The sequence below is a fragment of the Dermacentor silvarum genome, chromosome 2, assembly GCF_013339745.2.
Source record: "Dermacentor silvarum isolate Dsil-2018 chromosome 2, BIME_Dsil_1.4, whole genome shotgun sequence".
Lineage (NCBI taxonomy): Eukaryota > Metazoa > Arthropoda > Arachnida > Ixodida > Ixodidae > Dermacentor > Dermacentor silvarum.
In genome coordinates, this window is record NC_051155.1 from 169,236,727 (window position 1) to 169,257,494 (window position 20,768).

General features: G+C 47.9%; 1 protein-coding gene across 2 annotated transcripts in view; it reads right to left on the reverse strand.

The window, feature by feature from the left end:
- The window catches only part of LOC119442088 (motile sperm domain-containing protein 2), a 40,768-nt gene that overhangs the window by 9,580 nt on the left and 10,420 nt on the right, over window positions 1–20,768 (reverse strand). For both annotated transcript variants that reach the window (XR_007465651.1, XM_037706816.2), the window contains exon 2: window positions 3,138–3,284. Coding sequence is in view for 1 of the 2 variants with exons in the window: in XM_037706816.2 (XP_037562744.1) it covers window positions 3,138–3,284 (147 nt within the window). In the remaining variant the exon portion in view is untranslated. The remainder of the gene's footprint in view (window positions 1–3,137; window positions 3,285–20,768) is intronic.

The window sequence follows — 20,768 nt, forward strand, 5'->3', positions numbered from 1 at the left end:
GAACCGGTTCAGACTAACCAGCTATCGTGCGAAACGATCGACACACGGAAAATAAACGAATAAATACAACGTGAAAGAACGCAACGAGAATGCCCTGTGACCGTTGGCACCGTGTGCTGCGTATCCATGCAGCCGCCTGGCAGCAGCCTCTACATTTGCGGAGCAGGACGTGACGTCCTCTACTTGGAAGGAAACTGAGAAGAAATGTTGGGTTAAGCCAAATAGGGTATAGATTAACCTTCTGCGTAACCAAATAGGTCAGCCTTACCACCAAGACGGCGCCAGGAGTTCTTAACATTTTGAAAGCCGGAGAAACGACGCAAGTAATGAAGCGCTATAGTGTACGCGTATAGTCATGACGTAATTAGTTCGGCGGAAACATTCCGCTGAACTATTTCCTCAAACACTTGCCTTTGCTTCGAGTTGCTGATAAATTCGACTTCGCCCTGCCATATGCTAGCCGCCTGGTTAGCTCAGATGGTAAAAACATTAAATTATGGGGTTTTACGTGCCAAAACCACGATCTGATTATGAGGCACGCCGTAGTGGGGGACTCCGGAAATTTGGACCACCTGGGGTTTAGCTCAGATGGTAAAGTGGCTGCCACGGAAATACGGTAAGTATATAGCCATATAGTATGTATGCGCGGCGTTGATAATCTCGGACTATAGGTTTCTGTGACGTTATGTATTTTTAACACATGCATATACCGTCTATTAGAAGCTACAGTTAGGCGTCACCCAGTAAATAAGGATTGCATATCACGTTGGCACTCGAACGTACGCAAAAACAGACTTAACGTGGCAACATTGGGGAACCTTTCCTGCACGAATACGAGCAAAATGCGAGAAAGCGCGATGGAATTCCATGGCGCAGCACTATCGTGGTCGGCGCGAAATTCAAATAGCCTTCAGACCCTTACCGCCATCGCATACTCTCAATGTAATGAAATGCATTGCATGATCGTTGATACTTACTGCTTAGTACGAGGTCGAGGGCGCGATTCCCGGTTTTGTAGGGCGCATTTTGATGGGGGCGGAAGGCGAAAACGCTCGTGTACCGTGTTTTGGGTGCACATTAACTCAGTAGCATTGTGTTAAACGTTACAAAACATTAAACACAATTTGGAGTATATACAATAAACTAAATTGGCGAACAATCCCGAATAAATAAATTCATGCCACTAAAGTGTCTCGCAAAAGCTAAACACGTATTTTATTAGCCTGTAAACATGCGTATATTTATGTATAAGTGACGCTTACTGCGTGACTTTGTCTTATTATTTATATACTATATAAATAAATAAATAAATAAATAAATAAATAAATAAATAAATAAATAAATAAATAAATAAATAAATAAATAAAAAAATTGAGGCCGTTTCGCACTAGTGGCGCGAAGACTGGGCAAACAACGAAGCTGGCGGCCCCACCTAGCTTATTCTTGGTTCGGCTAAGTTTATGCGTCGTTAGGCTTCGAGACTCGGCCAAGTTTTTTGCGAGGTCATGCTTCGACACTCGGTCAAGTCATGCGTGGTTACGGCAGATCATGTGCGCTTGCCGCTGGAAATTATCCAGGACTCGCAGGCCCGGATCGTTTTGGCGACGCTTCTGGTTGCTTAAACGGGTTTGCTCCCTATCGCGGGCTCGAAACTCGGAATCTTCTGCTATATTCGCTGTCGCTTAGTTGCCGCTTCGGCGGCGCGACACTCTGGATCAGCCTGAAGTCGTCTCACTCGCTCTCGAGTAGCGGCGCGTGGTCTTTCGCGCCGCGCTTCCTCTTCCTCCGGAGGGACGATCTTCTTCGGTCTCCCCATCCTCTCCACAGCAATGCTCACGCGGCGGCGACGCGGGAGCCATGTATGTATATATACCCCCGCGGTCACTGACGTCACGGCTTAGCTCCGCCACTGCACAACTGTGGCGACCAATCCGCAAGGCGTGGTGTCGTCATGGCTAGGCAGACGAAGCGACGCGGCGCGCACCCACGGCGTGGTGACGTCATGACTCGGCACCGCAGCTATCGCAAGGCTCGGCGCAGCTGGTGCGAGGCGTTGCTAGGCGACGCGTGTGACGTAATCACTCGGCGAGGTTTTTCGGCGTACGATCTAGGGACTAACCTTCGGCTTAAACATCTTCGCTGTTAAAAATAAATAAATATTAACCTTGCTGCAGAAATGTCCCGTGTTCAACAGTCCTCATATCTTTATCCTGTTGTTACTAAGCAAGTGTTGCATTATTATGGCACCATGAATAATGTACGGTAGCTATCCTGTCACTGACATGAACTGTGAAAGTGTTTCAAACGTTTCCTTGCTACTTTATATATATATATATATATATATATATATATATATATATATATATATATATAGTACGTGTGAATAACGTTCTTGGCATTGTCAGACCAGTTTTCTTTCCGACTATCTATCTAACTGTTTCCGTGAACCGATCCCGCAGATAGTACAGTCTAGAAATGTGCGCCAACCTCGTTTACGGTGCTCTTCGATGAAAAAATAAAATAAAAAATAAAAGTTATGCGCATTTATTTTTGTCTCAAAAGAGTGTCAATTGCATACTTGGATAGTCATCGTAAATGAGTTGTGCCCGAATCCTTATTTATTTATTTATTTATTTATTTATTTATTTATTTATTTATTTATTTATTTATTTATTTATTTATTTATTTATTTATTTATTTGTTGTTGTTGTTGTTGTTGTTGTTGTTGTTATTGTTGTTTGTTAACTGTTCTCGCGCTGTCCGTGTACAATGTCTCCAGGGGCCATTACAAGCCGCGTACGGCAGCTTCTAGCGTGCAGAATTACGTTTCAATTGTATATACCACAAAAATAAAGTTGGAATGAGTTGGATAGAAACACATTCCCATCTTAAAAACGCTCTAAATGCAACAATTTTCTTTTTTCTTCGGCAATCAAGCTACTCGTGAGTAAACAAAGCAAAAACAAAATGACGCAGGAAATGTTTAGGTCAGCACTAGATAATTTAGGCAACACCCCATAGATACTTTACATATCGACCTCCTGAAATCCCCACGTATGACATCTGCGGCGCTTCCGTGTATCTCTGCGTGTCGTGAGAGGCTCGTAACTCGTATATACACAGAAGTATATATATACCGTTGAGGCCGGACTGCTTCCTCCAGCGGAGCGAGTGCTTTGCCCAGGTGAGCGCTGCCGGGATGTCGAGCTCCTTGTGGCGCACGTAGCGCCGGCACAGGTCGTCGTTCTCGCGGATCCGCTGCACGTCCTTCGGGTGGTACAGCTCTGCACACAAAGAGTGACGAGGCCGTTATTATTGCATGTACACTTTCGCTTATGGCTCACCCTGCAGCCGCACGTGTACGCACTCAACCGTATATACATACATGGCGCTGTTATTGAGGAGGAGGACGGTCGTCTGAGCTCGTCCCATAACGGCGGGGGAAAAGGCCGCAGTACGCTTTTAGGAAAACGACTGTATATAGAGTTCTTGTGCGGTGCTCTTGTTCCCTTAATTACGTTGTTGTCTTGTGCGGGCACTTGCACTTAAGGCAAAGTGGTTTGGTGGAATGCGGAGTGGCGTCGTCTGGGGCGTGCGTCCTCGCTTATACCTGAATGTGACATAGGCGCTTACCGAAAGCATGAGATATATCCGTAGCTATCTGCTATATAGGGCAGAGCACATGCATTAACTGTATATGCAGTGCGGAGGAGCGGTCCGTAAGAACTGATGACTCAAAGAACTTCCGTTAAGTAACCCGTAATGAGGGTTACGTAACGGAGCGCACAAATCAAAAGCGTATCACGAGGATGTGTATATATTATCGGGCGGTCGCTGTCAAACGTCGTTTCGCATAGCTTCCCTATAGCACTTGCCTTATAATGCGGGCAGTCGGTACTTGGTGTAATATATGTATACATACTTAACGAGGGCGCGCGCGCCTCGATCTTTCGGAGTTTAATTTATGGATTGTCACGTTCGTCGAGTCTCATAACGCGAACTCGGGCCACGAAGGATTTCAGTTTTACCTTCGACCACTTTACACCCTGTGTGAACTGCCTTGCTTAACGCTTGTTTATTTCTTTTTCTTCTTTTTTTTTCCGGTAATCGTCGACGCTAACGCAATTCCTCGTGTATCAAAATAACAGGTTCTCTTAACGTTTATTCCACGAATATTTTACAGTGATTTCACTCGGGCACTCAACGGCCTGTGAACTGGAGAAACCACTCAATGTCAGCAGCAGCAGCAGCAGCAGTAGCAGCAGCAACGCGGTGCACACACTGCTTGTCTGCATGGCTGGGTCTGCTCGGAAGCCGGTTCGCTCTATGCGTCCGCGCGAGGCTGTACGCGACAGAGCTATAGGTGCGGGGACAGGGAGACCTTGGCAGACACAGGGCGTACGGCCGAGAGAGGAGTCTTGGCACTCCGTAAACAACTGTCACCCCGAGCTGCTGCACGCTGACTCTTTTTCTCCCTGCCGCCTGCCGCTTGCTTTTTACACGCTTCGACGGCTGCCGTTATGCAAAGTAGGCGGCGCCAGCGAAGATCGCAGCGTCAATGACACGCGCCAGCGCTCCTTTGCTCGGCCGCGTGCTTGGATGCGACACGTAAGAGGTATATATATATATATATATATATATATATATATATATATATATATACGCACACACACCCTCGCGACGCGTGGTCACGTGACGCGTTCCGCTTCGCGTTGAAGGGACATTTTATCGTGGCTGCCCCTCGTCTGTCTGCCAGTACGTCCGCATCGCGGACGCCTTCGGTCTACAAGCCCCACGTGACCTTCAGTCGGCGCTGGCACATCTTCCTCCGTCTTTGTGATGCGCGCCGCGATATTGCTGCGTATGGTAGTTCTAATGCGGATGGTGACGTGGCACTTGTTTTTGAAGGGGCTGCTGCTATAACTGGGTTTGATGGATAACGCGATGGACGCGCTGACGCGCGCTTTATATGGGCGCCCACCGGGACCTTGCGTATTTCTGTAGTGGGCTACATGATGTGCCTCGCACCTCTGTCTCCTATACGAGTCGGAGGAACCTGGGAAGACGTTGGTGTATATTATACCGTAATGCAGGAAGGCAATGCATTTTCAAGAGAGAGGCACTTATTCGGAGAGAGTTGTCCGCAATATGCAGGGAGTCTGAATACGCTTGTAGCGACTCAATGCATGCACACTCGCGTGCAAGTTATCTGTAGGTTGTTGGACGTCCGAAAGAAGTGTCGGATAAATTACGGACCGGTCTTGCGAGAACTATATACGTATATGTATATACTTCAAGTGGCTTAGAAGAGAAAGACCGCCACATACACTCTATTTCGCTTATATATCTGGCAGATTATTTTTTATTTCATTAACGTCGTGCGCACCTCATTAAGTGAGAGGATGTAATGATGAAGAGGTGGAGAGGTTAGCCGGAGAGGTTAACCGGTTGACTACGCTACACAACGGGAGAGTAGACACAGATCCGAGAGACAGATAAAGGGAAGGTTTCGTAGAAACATGGTCGCACAGGAATAAAATATGTCAAACAGTCTCAGGCGCTGACACAAGCCACTTGATCTCACGAAACACAAGGTCACCTTCAGAGCGCTCTCCTTGCTGTGGAGGTAGATCGTGTAGCTGCAGTATAGAGTGAGGGCAGTGACATGTGAGAGGATCGATGGTCTCGTCGCAATCGCACACGACGCAGGCATCGATCGCTGTCCAGGCCCTTAATCCGCGTGTAATAGCCCGCTGATCATATGGTTTATTGGAAACTGAGGCTGTGCGAATTTTAATGTGGTACTTTCACTTTATGAACATTAGTACTATCTGTGTAGACGTGCCTGTATGCCGCGTGCACATTACACGCAACCAGAGTGGCCAACCGCGGAACTTTTTTAGTTCCGATTTTTTGTTCCGGTTCGACGAAAACGGTCAAGCTTTTGTTCCTACTCCGAAGCGACAAAATAACGCCCCAAACCGCTTTGCGTTCATTCGTATAGCGTAAGAAATAAACAGGAAAACAGCATATATTTATTTTGCACGAAATCAAGACGGTGCTCCTCAGCTGCCACAGAACGGTTAAATACTATAATAATAATAATAATAATAATAATAATAATAATAATAATAATAATAATAATAATAATAATAATAATAATAATAATAATAATAATAATAATAATTGCGGAAGCGCACCTCAGAAGCAATATGTAATTTATATAGCATGTTACAGCAGTTTACATACCAGTGTGATCAAAAGCGACTGCCCAGTAAGAAATGTTTCATTTCAGCACTCATGTATAAGTCTCTCGCCACTGGAGAACTATTTTACAGTCACCGATTTCAGAAATTCTGATGAGTGTGTCACTAACATGGCTGCCTCCTGACGGCGACAGGTTGAAAACCGTACTAACGGTGTTGCCGCTTCTAAAGTGACAGCAAGCCTTTACAGATGAGGTAGCATATTTTACACAGAAGTGCAGGCATTTCTCTAGATCAGAGGCTCCAGAGAAAGTGGACAAAACCGCAAGTCGATATTTTTTTTTTCTTTTCCGTTTCGTTCAAGAATTCAAAAATTCGTAACTTTCCGGTTCAATTCCGGTTCGCGCAAGAGTAACGGTTTTTCTCCCGGTTATTGGCTCAGTTCCGGTTTGATACCCTTGCACGCACCATTAGCGCTCAGCATTCGAGCTCACGATGCAGTGGCAAAAGTCAGGTGAAATGGTTTTGACAAAGAGAAGTAATGGTAACACAACTTGAGCTCACCCGATTGAACTTCTCATTATTTTTATGTACGCTTTTAAACGTCTCATAAAGCCAAAGTAAGCTGAAATGAAAGTGACTTACCGCATATTTGCACAGTTATTCCCCTGAACGATACGACCTGGTTGTAGGATGGAGGGCCCCGAAATTAATAATTGACCTAGCTTTCCCTTTCCTATATACACGCAATCTGAGGGTAATTCACTGCTCTGAAAAGTTCACAAATTCTGTGGTATAACTATCACGACTCGCTAGGTTCATTTCGACAAACTATACCACAAGTGCAAATTTTGCAAAAAGGTTAACGATACTTGCGCACCATCCAGATTATCGCAGTTATCTCTCGGAACCGCAGCAATACCCCCCGGAACCACTCTGCCTTTTAATCCAGCGCCGTTGCACTGCTATAAGTGAACGCAGATAACGGAAATCGGCTTATCGGAGTTAATTCGTCAGTACAAAACGTCGGTGACAAGAGGTTGGTGAGAAGGGTGCGGTGGTGCGTCTGCAGCCACTGAGACGCACTTTGTTCGCACGGCAATCATTTAATGGGAGCCTGCAGCGATAAAGTTCGATCAAAAAATAGCAATAAAAAAAGTCAGAACTAACTATGGCGTCGCAATAATTCAGCTATATACCATGGGAATGGTTTCTATAGTGCGTGGATTTGTCTTGCCTTCGTGCCTGTGCCTTCAAACGTTCTTGCGGAGTAATTCATTACGCTTGACTTTTCTAAATTTTCAAGCACTCGTATAGTTTTCTAAACACAGCGAGGCGATTAGTCACCGCGCGCACGCGTCATGTACTCGATTCGAAATGCGTCATTTATAACGCGAATATGTTGTCGCAAATAACCAGTTTGCAAAGTCGTTTGAAGCCGGAAGGGCGCACGTTAGGCGTATACGGCTGAACCGCCAATACCGAGACACAGAGTTCCCCCTTGAAACTCGATGCCTGCGGCTAAGGAGGAAGCAGAGTCACGCGCCTCTTCGTTAGAGGCGTCAAAGCACGTCGGATAGCGTTTTCCGCTCGACGGGGGTATAGGGGTGGTGATTCAACGTCTCGTGCCCGCCGCTTGCACGTGCAACGTATCGCGGAGCAGCTGTTTGCGCAGGAAACTCCGACGACACTGAACACCAACCGATATTGTGTGTCTCCTCCTCGTGCCCGTGTGTGTGTGTACTACATGCAGCTAGAAAAACAAAGCCGGAAGGTGTCACTGATGCGTGTCTCACTCATTGCATTCTCGAGGCATATAGCGCGAGCGACACTGCATGTAGCGGAGAGTTGGGGCACGTGGATGGTTGTTTGTTAGTCGGGAGAAATAGCGCAATGCCTTTTCCGTTGCCTTAATTTGCGCTGCTGCAGCTTCTCCTCGTCTCACAGTCTGTCCGCCATCACATCGTACACGCATTCCACACCACTATCCCGCATCCTTTTTTTTCTTTTTATTTGCTTTGATAGCCCCTTACTTCGAGACGTTTACGATGAAACGTGACATAATCTTCTCGCGTTATATACGACCAATTCGTGCGTCAGCGTTTCACAAAGCGTCACCCGGCACTTGCCGCGAACAGCTCTTCATGTCTCGCCAACTCTTCGCCTCCACTTTGTCTACCTTCACTGCTTGGAGGCGTTGCACCGTTGAAAATGACTCTGGATCATTCCGCAGGAGTAGCGCCTATGAGGTGAGTCAGCCGCCTGTATCAAGAATATACATTTGACGCACGTGGCAAAGCAAGTAAAAGTCGAGAGGGGAACTGACGACGTCCGGATTCCGAAAAGGAAGAAAAAATAGAATAAAGAAGCATAGGTGCATCCTGTGGTGCTCTTGGTAAAGTTTCTTTCAGATTCCATTGCCTTCTCTATGTCCCGACGTCTACCTCCAGGATATAGGTACACGTCGCCACCGTCGGGTTGGGTGCGCGCGGCAAGAAACTGCGACCCGTGAGCAGTAGCTTAATTTTCTCGTTTCGCATCCGGCAGTAGACAATAAAGCAAAACAGCGCGTGCGCGTGGCACAGACAGAAGACATACTACATCAAGCGGTCTTTATGATTCTTTCAGATGCCCTGTGTACGCGGTGCTTTGTATTAGCCTTGTATACCAACAATCCCGAATAAAGCACAATCGTGCAGCACGCTACCTTTTCCTCCCTCTCCGTCTCTAGGTCCAGAGGATGTGCTCAGCGACGCTGCTCAGGTGTACGCGTGCTTAGCAGCACCACACATGCACACATAAACACAAGGCTTTCGCGACGCCTGCGTTTGTATCGAAAGGGACCCTTAAGAGAAATACACTGGTAAATTACGCTTCGGCAATAACTAAAGGACTCTCATACCGGGGGAGGAGTCTCGGCAAGCCATCAACGACACTAGAAACTAAGGGCGTCTGGCGAAGCGGCCCCGAAGTTCCCGCACCAGTTGGCCGCGTGACGTCATGAATTAGTACAGTGTATACTCGTGTCTAATTAATTGTTTGTCAACGACGAAGAAGCACCGGAGACTTAACATAGCAACTTTCTAGAACTTTTACTGCGCTACAAAAGGGTCCACATCGAAGAAATTGCATCGAAATCTGTGACTTACGTCATCCTAACGTACTGGCGCCGAGGTTTCAGCGTGCACTTTCAGGGCACGTGGATGGTCAATTGTTTGGTTTATGTTTGGTTATGTTCGATCTTTATTATATCCACTTTTAACCCTTCATTTCCCGCTAAATGAATTATAATAAAGTTCTGAAAGACAGCGCTAATAAAGTTTAAACTGGTTTAGTATCGACATTTCGCATCCCTAGGTGCAACCGTGTGCGTCCCGAGCAGCACGAAAGATACGCCTATAGTTTTCAAAGTTATTTTAGGATTTGCCGACGGGGGTGCACATGCATAGATTTGTACGATTAAAAGGTCACGCCTTTCACGTACGCAGCTCTGCGGGTCACCGCGAGTCCCTCTCTCTCTCTCTCTCTCTCTCTCTCTCTCACTTTCCACTTTGAGCCGACGTTGCACCAAGCACGATACGGGACACGCAACACTATACAGACGGGTGTCTGCCGTACTTCGATCTATTTCTCTCGCGCGCACAGCCGTGGCATTTCTCTCTGGCAGCTCGCCGGCGCCTCTGCTCGTGTGTACACTGGCCAGGGAGGGGCGTACGTGGGCCGTTCCGAGAGAGACAACACCAGAGACCGGTTGCGCACGACTGGGATCTTGTTCTCGGCTACGCAGAAAAAGAGAAACCGTCTCTGACGTCATTGAGTGCGTGCGCGACAGGCTCCGTATGGAAAAGCGGTTCTCGTCAAATCTCCTCGCGTTACTCTTCAGCTCTTGCAGGCTGTTGTTTGCGGGTTGCGTGTACGGCAGGGGGGGGGCGGTCCGGTGGAGACGCACGCTGCTTGGACGCAGTGTTGAAGACGCGAGTTGTCGCTCTGCCTTTGGCTCATTTCCTGTAAACAAGTTGCGAAATTGGGGCCTGGCAGCGATTCTATTCCAAAGACTTTCGTTCCGTCAGCGGTCTGAACGGTGCTTCGCCTACGTTATTGCCAGGATCGGCTGGTCACGACAGTGAATGATACGAAATTTAAAATTAAGTTCTAGTTTTTACGTGCCAAAACCAGGATATTAGTATGAGGCACGCCGTAGTAGGACACTCCGGAAAAATGTTTACCACCTGGGGGGTCTCTGACCACATGGGGGGGGGGGGGGGGGGTAGTCTGTACGCGTCCACCTAGTGGACATGTCCATTTCGTCTGCTGCTGAAGTTCTGGTTGGCTGGGCTGGGGTATGCGTCAGAAGGAGACAGGCACACCCAGCCAATTAGCACTTCAGCAGCAGACGAAATGGACACTGTCCACTAGGTGGACACTTAAAGAATACCCCCCCCCCCCCCTCCCACACACCCCTGCCCCAAAGAGAAAGAGGGCACCAATTGTTGCCCATCCAATGGCCCGTGCACTACCGACTGTGTCGGTACGTGCACGCTCATCGGGTTACCTTTTGCGGATACTATGCAGAAACAACGTAACGCTGCCTCTTCTGCACCGCGAGAACGACACATAGTTGACATCTCAGCATTTTGCGAAGACTTACGTTGTTCCATTGTGAACAACATCACACCTCATGTCGTTTGGCGATCACTGCCTCGTAGACGTCGGCACGGACAGCAAGGAAGAGCGGCCACGTTTAATTAAAAAAAGAGTCGTCGACACATGTTAACGGCTCGAAGTCGAAATGAAACCTTTAGCTTCCTGTATCGATAAGGCAGCAATGCGCCAGGAACACGTTACGCGCGTTTGTGTGTCCTCCTCCGGCCGCTAGGCATCCGGCAAGACGCTAAAAGGGAAAGCGGCGGCGGTTATATATATAAACAGACGAAGCTAGAGGAGCAGCCCGTCCGGCCCGGCGAGGTGTTACGAAACAACGGCCAGGGACCGGCAGATGCTGTGAGGCCGCTGACCCCGTGACGACGTTGCATCTGCCGTTAACAAACGGCCGTTCGCGCGCGCCTGGTGGGGCCACGGCCAGCCCCAAGAGGCTCGCGCGGTTTCGTTGCTCGAGCTTATATAGACGAGGCTGATCAAGGCTGTAGGCTTGCGCCACCGCCTTCCCTCTGAGATCCGGTCCGGTATATTGAAGATGGGGCAAGCTAAGGTGCACGCCATTGACGTTGTGGCAGATTGTAAATGTTCGACAACGTGAGCTCGATTCGCTGGCACGCACGTAAACAACGCGATGGGGAACTAGCATTGTTTACGAGGCGGGCAACGCATGCAGGTGAACTATACCAGAAAATAACACGAACATTCTATGACTTACGAAAACGAAAGGGCATACTAAAGATAGATCCATCTGTGAAAGGGCGAGTGATTTGAGTATATAGATAGACATGTAGAGTGGCAGCTCAGTGGCTATACTATACCCTTCTGCTGCAGAGCTTGAAGTAAGGCTGATTCGATACCCTGCCACGGCGGCCGCATTTCGATGGGGGTGGAATGCAGAAACTTTCGTTTATACCGTGCTGTAGGTACACGTTAAAGAACCCCAGGTTGTCTAAATTAATACAACAATCCCCCTCGCGAACTGCGGCGTCTCTAATAGCTCCTGATAAGCTTTGGGACGTCCAACGCCATAACTTATTTTTTTTAATATATAGAGAAACGCTTTGGCTTCTCCTCAACTTGTCTTGAAATAACTCGGGGTATAGATGGACGCTTGCAGTAAAATTTAGCTCAGTCTCAGGCTTTAATTCAAATGCAGTTCAGACTGCAGAAATCAAGAACGGACAGTGCCCTAGTTCACCTCTCGATGCCTGTAAACTGATTATCTTCTTTTCGCGGTGTATATAGGTACTATGCACACGATGTAAAAGGAAGACCACTAACGATTTGCCGAAATTAAACGCACATCTCGCGAGGGATATACCGACAAGAACAAGGCACTTATCAGCTTTATCAGAAGGCTGCACAGCAGTGTATTTTCAGTCCCACGAAGCTGCGCTCGCGTTCCCCGTGAATGTTCGAATAAATTAGTTCAGTGAGAAAATATATCAAATGCACGCTATCTCCAGGAGTAATTTCCGGTCGACCTTATCGCCCTGCACTGAAGTACATGCAACAAAAATGTATAATCAGGCCAGAAAAGAAAAAAAAAGAGAAAGAAAGAATACTGCGTAAGCGCTTACATCACCTATTACATTTCCCAAGGAACCGGTCGATAATCGAGAGCGAACGTAACCTGACCTCGAGCTTCGCTATATTTCCATGCAAATGCACACACGCATTGCAGCTCGCGGGAGTATATATATATATGCATACATATGCGGTCGCCCGTGAGATGGCAGGCCTCGATAGCGCTTTCTAACTCTAGCGCTTTCCCTACGCGCCTCGATCGCAAGGACGAAAAGAACGTGCAGAGGAACGCGGGCAGCGGAGGGTATACACAGAAGACAGGCTGCTGGCTGCAGCGACTGAGATCAGCTGCTACGGGGTTTTACACCTGGCCTGCGTGTCCTCGCGCAGTCGGCTTCGTCGGTGCCGCAAGGCCCGAATCACGTCGCAGGATGGTCACGCCGGGAGTGGTGGTCACCGTCGGCACCGAGGAAAGGCGACGCAAGCACCTATCCATCTTTAACCCTCAACTCCTCATCCCCCCAAAACAAGCAAACGCACGCACACGTATTACGCACGTTATAAAGTATATGTCACGTGCCTCGGTGGCTCAATGGCTATGGCGTTCCTGCTGCTGAGCACGAAGTCGCCGGTTCGATTCCCTGCCGCAGCGGCAGTATTTCGAAGGAGGCGAAATGCAAAAAAAAAAAAAAAAAAAAAATGCTCGCGCATTTGGACGTCAGTGTACGTTAAGGCACCCCTGGCGGCCAAATTTAATACGTAATGCCCCACTACGGCGTCTCTTAGAGCCCCAATGTTGCTTTGGGACGTTGAGCCCATGAATCCATCAATCATATCAAGAGTGTCTTTGTTTTAGTTCTCTTCGTGGAGCTCTTTGTCGTTCTATAGAACGGTATATCTTAGGGAGGAGATAAAGCGCTAGGGTTCTGTGCCTTCTTTCGGTCCTCTCACTTGCCGCAAATACGGTACGTCTTCCCCACGGCTTCTTCGTGTCTCCTGGTATATTAGCGGCTACGCGTACTGAAACTTGAGAACTTCTGTTTATAACCTCGCTCGCAGTGGAAAATGCGGAGAGGACGAGTAGATGCATATTTAGCAACGAGCGCGAGACGAGTGAGGTAAGGAACTTTGCTCAGTCTTTTCTCTTTCTTTCTTTCTCTCTTCCTTTCTTTCTTTGTTTCTTTCTTTCTTTGTTGTTGACTAAAGAAGCGACGCGACAACCGCTCTGTGGCGCCGGTAAAGACAGCAGCTTTTCGCACGTGCTTAACAAGTGGCATGCAGGATTACGAGGTCGGTGCACTACAAGACGAGGAAGCAGGAACTATATAACGCATGGTGCCTATGACGTCAGCGGGCCCCGCTTGGAATGCCGATGCACGAGGAGCACTGTTCCGCCCTATTCGTCAATCTCATCCGTTTCCTTTCTTCGAACACTGTCGACTTTCCGTGGGCCCCTGTCAATCTTCTATAGAAATTCTACTCATTATCGACTGCATTACCGCCCAACTCGTTATTCGTCTTAGAGCCTTGCAACGGCGCTTACGTTTAGCGCACCCTATCGTGCGACGGTTGCGACGCGTCGTGTCGCATGTCTGAACGCGTGTTATATATCGCAATGGCGAGAGATCTAGAGCGCTTAACCGTCTCTCTCTCTTTCTCTCTTTCTCCGCTGATGCTACACGCTATAGACGATTACAAGGAGTCGCCGAAGTCGACTCACTCTTCTTCCCGTTTGACGATTGTATGGGAAGGCAATGATGCGACTGCGCAATCCTGAAGATCGAAGGTGAATGGTACAGCTTCGTACCATCTGGATTCCTTACTGCCGGATGCGCCTTTCCACTGAGACTAAATGGGACGTACTTCAGGTGTAATTAGGCGACGGGTCGCCCGGCATCGATGCACGCCATTCCTATAGTCGGGGAATAGTAGCGCGGATACCGTGGACGAAATTCGTATACCATGCTACACCCGCTCCCACTGGATAGGAACAATGCACGTAAAATACACTTCAGTCATGACTATAGCACGTTCATCGCGTATCGTAAGATGGGCGCGCGGAATCCGCTCCAGAAATACTACAGAAATACGCTTCATGTGGTTGCCGTGCACTTTGCGCTAGCCAGCTTATATATCTTATCGAAAACAAATGCGGGCTTGATGCATGCACGCACTTTGCCTTATGGCTGTTTTCCGCGCATCCTGTAAAACGTGTTTATTGATTGTTCAATTTATTGCCTCTTTCCTAAGCGCAGTTTTATAGAACGTTCGGCTATGTCGTTGCCGTCGTGCATGTCGCTGCCTTTGTCGATGCCTCCGTCGTCGTGCCGTTGTCTTCCTATACCGCAGTCGTCGTCGCCGTAAATTGAACAGCAAATGACTTGAAGCTGCGAAACGAGCCTAAGTCTGTCTTCTTTCTGTATTATATATATATATATATATATATATATATATATATATATATATATATATATCTGCCTCCGCGGTCCCGTGAATAATTTGCCGGAACTGTCAAGCGCGCACAATGTTCGCGAATTCGGGAAAAATGTTAACGTGGAGGAAACAGGACACAAGAAAGTAAAATATAGGACATAGAAAAGGAAGACTATAACACGAGGCTGCGGCTGTGTATATATGCCGAACAGGCCAAGCTGCTCTCTAACCATACTCTATCTCCTGTTTGCTGCCGGAAGCGAGCAGTCGTGCACGGCTTTACGTCACCGTTGTGGAAGCCGTATTTAGGTTGTACGCGTTTTCTGGAACGGTGCCGTGCGGCGGCCTTGGTCCGGCGTTCAGGGCGGTACAACCGATGTGACGCCTTCTCTCCATGAACAAAAGCGGCACTTCTTTTTTTTTTTTTTTGTATGCTCTTCTTTTCGGTTCTACTTCATCGCTCGCCATCTACGCCAGTGCGAGATGCTGCGACTCATTGAAGCAAACGAGATTAAGTTGCTCCGTTGCGGATGTGCACCGACATTGAAAGCGATCTGAATGCATACACTAATATGATAAATAATATTATTGCGACTTCTTTTTTTTTTCTGCTAACATTCTTCTCAGTACGTTTAATCGTATAACAGGCAATCGTCCAAGCAATACAAAAGAAAAAAAAAAGCGCGTAAATGTCAATTTAAAAGCCCCGCGGTCGGTTAGTCTCGTTGAAGGCCAACTGCTAATCTCAGCGCCACTTAATATAGTAACGACATCCATACGTAGAGCCTGACTATCTCTTCAACCGTCTCGTGCTGCAATAACCATATCTAACCCGATCGAAAACTCTCGTATCAGTTGCGGCCCGAAACCTAGCTCGCGGATTATGACCGCACGTAGTACAGCTATAAAGGTGAAACAAAAGAAGGTCGGCGCCGAGACGATTCGTCCATCGACGACCCGTGCACTTGGACGCGTGTCAGATATAGGAGTCTCGCCTGCGCGGTTCCCCATAAGGTTTTAAATCCCGAATAAAGTTTTATTCCCAATAAAGTTTTACTCTTTCTCTCTCGCCTATGCGGTGGAGTGGGGTGAGGTGGGGGGGGGGGGAGGGGGGGGGAGATGTGTTGGTTCAATCCAGGAGATTCTCAAGTTGCGCGGGAAAGCAGGTCACCTGCATGCAGGACTTTTACGTCGTCACTGTTTATCGCAGTAAATGTACGTCGTGGTACGTAAAATCTTGCGCCTGAGTCTTCGTGCCTCTGAAACGTATGAAGGTAAGAAGGAAATACGACTCTGCGCACATCCACAATTATTGCGCGCATTGTTTCACCTGTATAGCGCGCTATCTTGTTGAAAAGCGTCGATTTGCAAAGCCACACAAAGCCGTTCGAAAACCAGAAGGACGAAGTTGTAGGTACGTATATACGCGCACCTAACTATATCATTTCCCACTCTGGCTGAACTGCGTCGCTATTTGCAGCTCCCACATAGCCGCTTGCGTCAGAGTGCACCTATGGAAACTGTATGCCCCGTATACATAGAACCGCCGCCCTTGGCAACTTCCGGTCTCGAGAAAAGGGGCCCGCGGTATACACGCTCCCACTCTGTGTGCGAGCGAGCCATCGCTTCTGCTGCTGGCCATCGCCGGTCCGATCTCGCGCGCGTGGGGCACACATCGATGCGTATCTATAGTCGACCGCTATCGGACCCGCCTCGGGCCACTCGAACAAGCGCGCGTGCTTCGGCTGGCCAAGGACACGAGTGCGCAGATGCTGCTCGATGTATATATATATACCGGCTATCTGAGGGGAATGTGCTTCCGTAACGGGCGCGTCAATTGAGAAAGCAGCGCGGAAGACCGGTCGAGAGCGTTTCGCGTATTGCCGTGAACGGCAGGTCAATTGTTTTCGCGGAAACCAAGAAAATTTTTTTAATTGTGGCGTTTTACGTGCCCAAACCACGATCTGATTATGAGGCACGCCATAGTGGGGGACTCCGAAAATTCGGACCACCTGGGGTTCTTTAACGTGCACCTAACGTACACGGGTGTTTTCGCATTTCGCCCCCATTGAAATGCGGTCGCCGTGGCCGGGATTCGATCCCGCGACCTCGTGCTTAGCAGGCCTACACCGTAGCCACTAAGCAACCACGGCGGGTAATCAAGAAATTTCGATGAACGCGACTGAAGCACCGGCAGCGAAGCTTGGAAACGGCTTGTCAGTACCGTTTATACTTTCGTTGATCCGGACGATGAATATTATTTCGTATCGATGTCGCGTCTATTGAAGTGCAGATGTTGACTAGCCTGGGCGACACTGCGATCCATTAAATGCCATGCATTCACAGGGAAGAATGCACATTATTACGCGCCCCGTAAACGTTTGCTGCCGACCGTGCATGGTGGATCGGCTTCTATTATAATCCAGTATAGCTTGTCCAACTCCACCCAGCTTCGATCACTCAATTTCCTCTCATGGAGGGCCCCAGGCAGCTCTTATACATTGTCGCGGTTATACGCCGCGCGGTTCGCAACAGTATAGCGATCGGCGCTCGCGTGGCCATTTCTTGTGCCCTATCTCGACTTCCGCTCGCCACTGAGTTTCGTCATTCGCTGTCGCGCTTATCCTTCGGTATGTGGTCCCGTAGCGAGGAAAAAAAAAAAAAAAGAAGACTGTCATCGCACGCATACTCGTATGGCACTGTACTCGGAAGACAAAAGACGCCACGTCGGTTTTGGCTACACTTTCTCGTTGAATTCCGGGAAATTCTAACTCCCGACGTATAGTAATTGCTCTCGCGGAGTAATTTCGCCATCCCTCGCGTGTCTTGCGAGAAATCAAGATATGTGCTGTCACAGGGAGTCGGCAACGCTGTCCGCTTTAACCTTGGACGAGACAATGGCGGCCCCTCCGTCACGTGGTCATGGCTTCAAAGACTATATGTTGGTGGCAGCGGCGGTGGCCGTGCACACGGCAATTAAGGTGCCCATGTTAGCAAAACATTGTGGAACAAAGCTTCTCTGTCAACCTGGCTCAAACAACGGCGACCCTTTTGAAGGTGACCCTCTGCGCCGGTTGGGAAGGTTATCGGCTTAGCGAATGACCTTTAAGGTCTGCAGATGCGGGGACAACAGAAGACGTGATAACAAACCTTATTAGTAAATTACCTTCATAGGATACAAAAAAAAAGAGGAAAGTAGAAAAAAGCCACTTTTACCATGACAGGAGGTTTGATGGGCCAGAAATGACAAAAAATCAATAAAACGAAAGACTGATATAACGACGCCACCTTGAAGTTCCCGCTCAATGTGACGTCATGGGCTCCGACTGCTTGGGTTTGGTTAAATTTTTCTCGGTAAAGGCTACACTTATATTCTAAAGTATAGTTAAAGCATCGTCGATAACTGGGCTTGTGAAGTTTTTTTTTTTTTTGGTAAATGCTACATTTTATGTTCTAAAGTGTAGTTAATAACTGGGCTTAGGAAGTTTGGAGAACTCCTGCTGCGCCACAACAACGGCCGAAATACAAAAAAAAGAGGAAATTACTTTGAAATCAGTGACGTCACCATGACGTACCTGTCGCCGATATTGAAACATTGTCCTTCATTTCCTGCCATGGTAATCAACGCCTTACCGCCAAATTAACGAAGACATAGCCTAGAAAGAATGCTATGCTCGCCTATACTGATGGTCTGCCATGGTAATCAACGCCTTACCGCCAAATTAACGAAGACATAGCCTAGAAAGAATGCTATGCTCGCCTATACTGACATGGTGTTCCTCCTTAGCGTCCGACCAGTCCATCGTGTACGTCTTGCGGTGGCTGCGAGACATTTGAGCACCTGATATTGGCGTGCCCCGCTTTCAGTGCGCAACGCATATCGCTAGTGAGGGAGTATCATCTCTTTGGCCTGCGGTGTGCGACACTAGACGAATGTTTATACACCAGTGTTTGTGCGTCTCGACGTGATCAAGCTCATCGCGCTCTCCTTACTTTTCTAGAACCAACAAACTTAGGGGCACGTTTGTACCCCAGCAACTATTTCTTTTATTTTACATTCTTTAGTAGCGTGACCTGCAGGTACGGGCCATACTGTATGTTGTACTTTATTCTTTGAGATTTGTTATCTGGCTCTTTCTTTCCTCTTTCCTCCCCTCCTTCCTAGCTTTCATTTCTATGTTTGTCTCCTCCTTTCTGAAGAGTAGGCAGGCGCTGCATGTGCCCCTTCCGGTGGCAGTTGCCAGCCTTGCTCCTCGCTTTCTCTTTCCTGTGTATATGTTTACAAATCAAATAATAATAATAATAATAATAATAATAATAATAATAATAATAATAATAATAATAATAATAATAATAATAATAATAATAATAATAATAATAATAATAATAATAATAATAATGGTCTCTTCCACTTTCAACGTGGAAATGACACCCGCGCTGTTAAAGCTCAGGCTTGCACTTGTCGGCGCTTTGTTCACGTGTCGCACGACTTCTTCACTGTTACTTTTTTTTTTTTCGCCGTTAAATCACGGTCGCCAACAGAGAAACGCCGGTGGTGTTGTTGGTCGACGCTACCTGTCCCTTTTAAACTGGACGTGCCATCAACAACAACAGACCTAACGACAGCTCTTTTCCCAGGACGCGAAGACTCGAGGCCGAAATCCTTTTCGCAGTATACAGCGCGCCAAAGGGAAGCATGAAGACTTGCGTTGTTCTGAAGAACAGGCGAAAGGAGACGAACGGTATTGCCGGCCCAGACTGCAGTAACACAACCAAGGGGTGAACGCTCGCGTTCTTTTTTCTTCTTCTTTTGCCGAAGGGGCAGTTGTGCTCCCTAAAAGGGCTGAAGAAAATAACACCTCTATGTCTCCACGATCGCTAATCCCTCTCTCTCGTAATCCTTTGCCGGGATTGTGGTGCTGTCGAGCAAGGGGTCCGGCCGGCAGATTGTTCACCTCATTTCGCTTCTGTTCGCGAAACGACGCAGCTCTCGTGACTGTGGTGCGCTGCCTCTGCTCCCGGCTTGGGGAAAGAACAAGCGGGACGAACGCAGAAAGACCCTGGACGGCTTCAGAACCGCTGTCTTCGGGTGTAAAAAACTGTGCTTCGCGTGTACAAAAGTGAAAACACTACGAGCCCGCCGTTTTTGTACGGTCTGTACACAGCACCGCAATACGTATAGTATTCTGAATGTGAGGCGTTCCCACTAGTATATATATATATATATATATATATATATATATATATATATATATGTGTGTGTGTGTGTGTGTGTGTGTGTGTGTGTGTGTGTGTGTGTGTGTGTGTGTGTGTGTGTGTGTGTGTGTGTGTGTGTGTGTGTGTGTGTGTGTGTGTGTGTGTGTGTGTGTGTGTGTGTGTGTGTGTGTGTGTGTGTGTGTGTGTGTGTGTGTGTGTGTGTGTGTGTGTGCCCTACTCATTTGTAAGGTGTTCCCAATATTCACAGCCCAACTTCTCGTTTTATTGCTATGCTATTGTGTTATTGTGCTTGATGCGTTATGGTGCTTATTGTGCACGTTACTGTGCTATTGACTTTTGCTAGGTTATTGGGCTGGACTAGTGGCGCTAGGTATTATTGTGTGCGCGCTTGAGGTCGTTCGGATGTTGTTCAAATGATATTTCAACGTACAGGGTGAATTAAAAGGAGTGCGAATTCCGGGGCGTGAGGCCTGAGCACTGTATATGTTCCCGGCAGGAAACATATACATACAGCAACCTCAGGCCTGAGAGGCATATATCGCTCTCTCTCTCTCTCTCTCTCTCTCTCTGCGCGCAGATTTCGAAAGTTTCGCATGGAACAGCTTGTATAAACCTAGGGCCTAGCCACACTTGGGTCTATAGCCTCTCAGAATCCATAGATCTATAACGTGCGCGGCACAGTCCGGTCTTCGCCTTTCTTCTTAGTCCTCCCGCACTAAGCGTTTC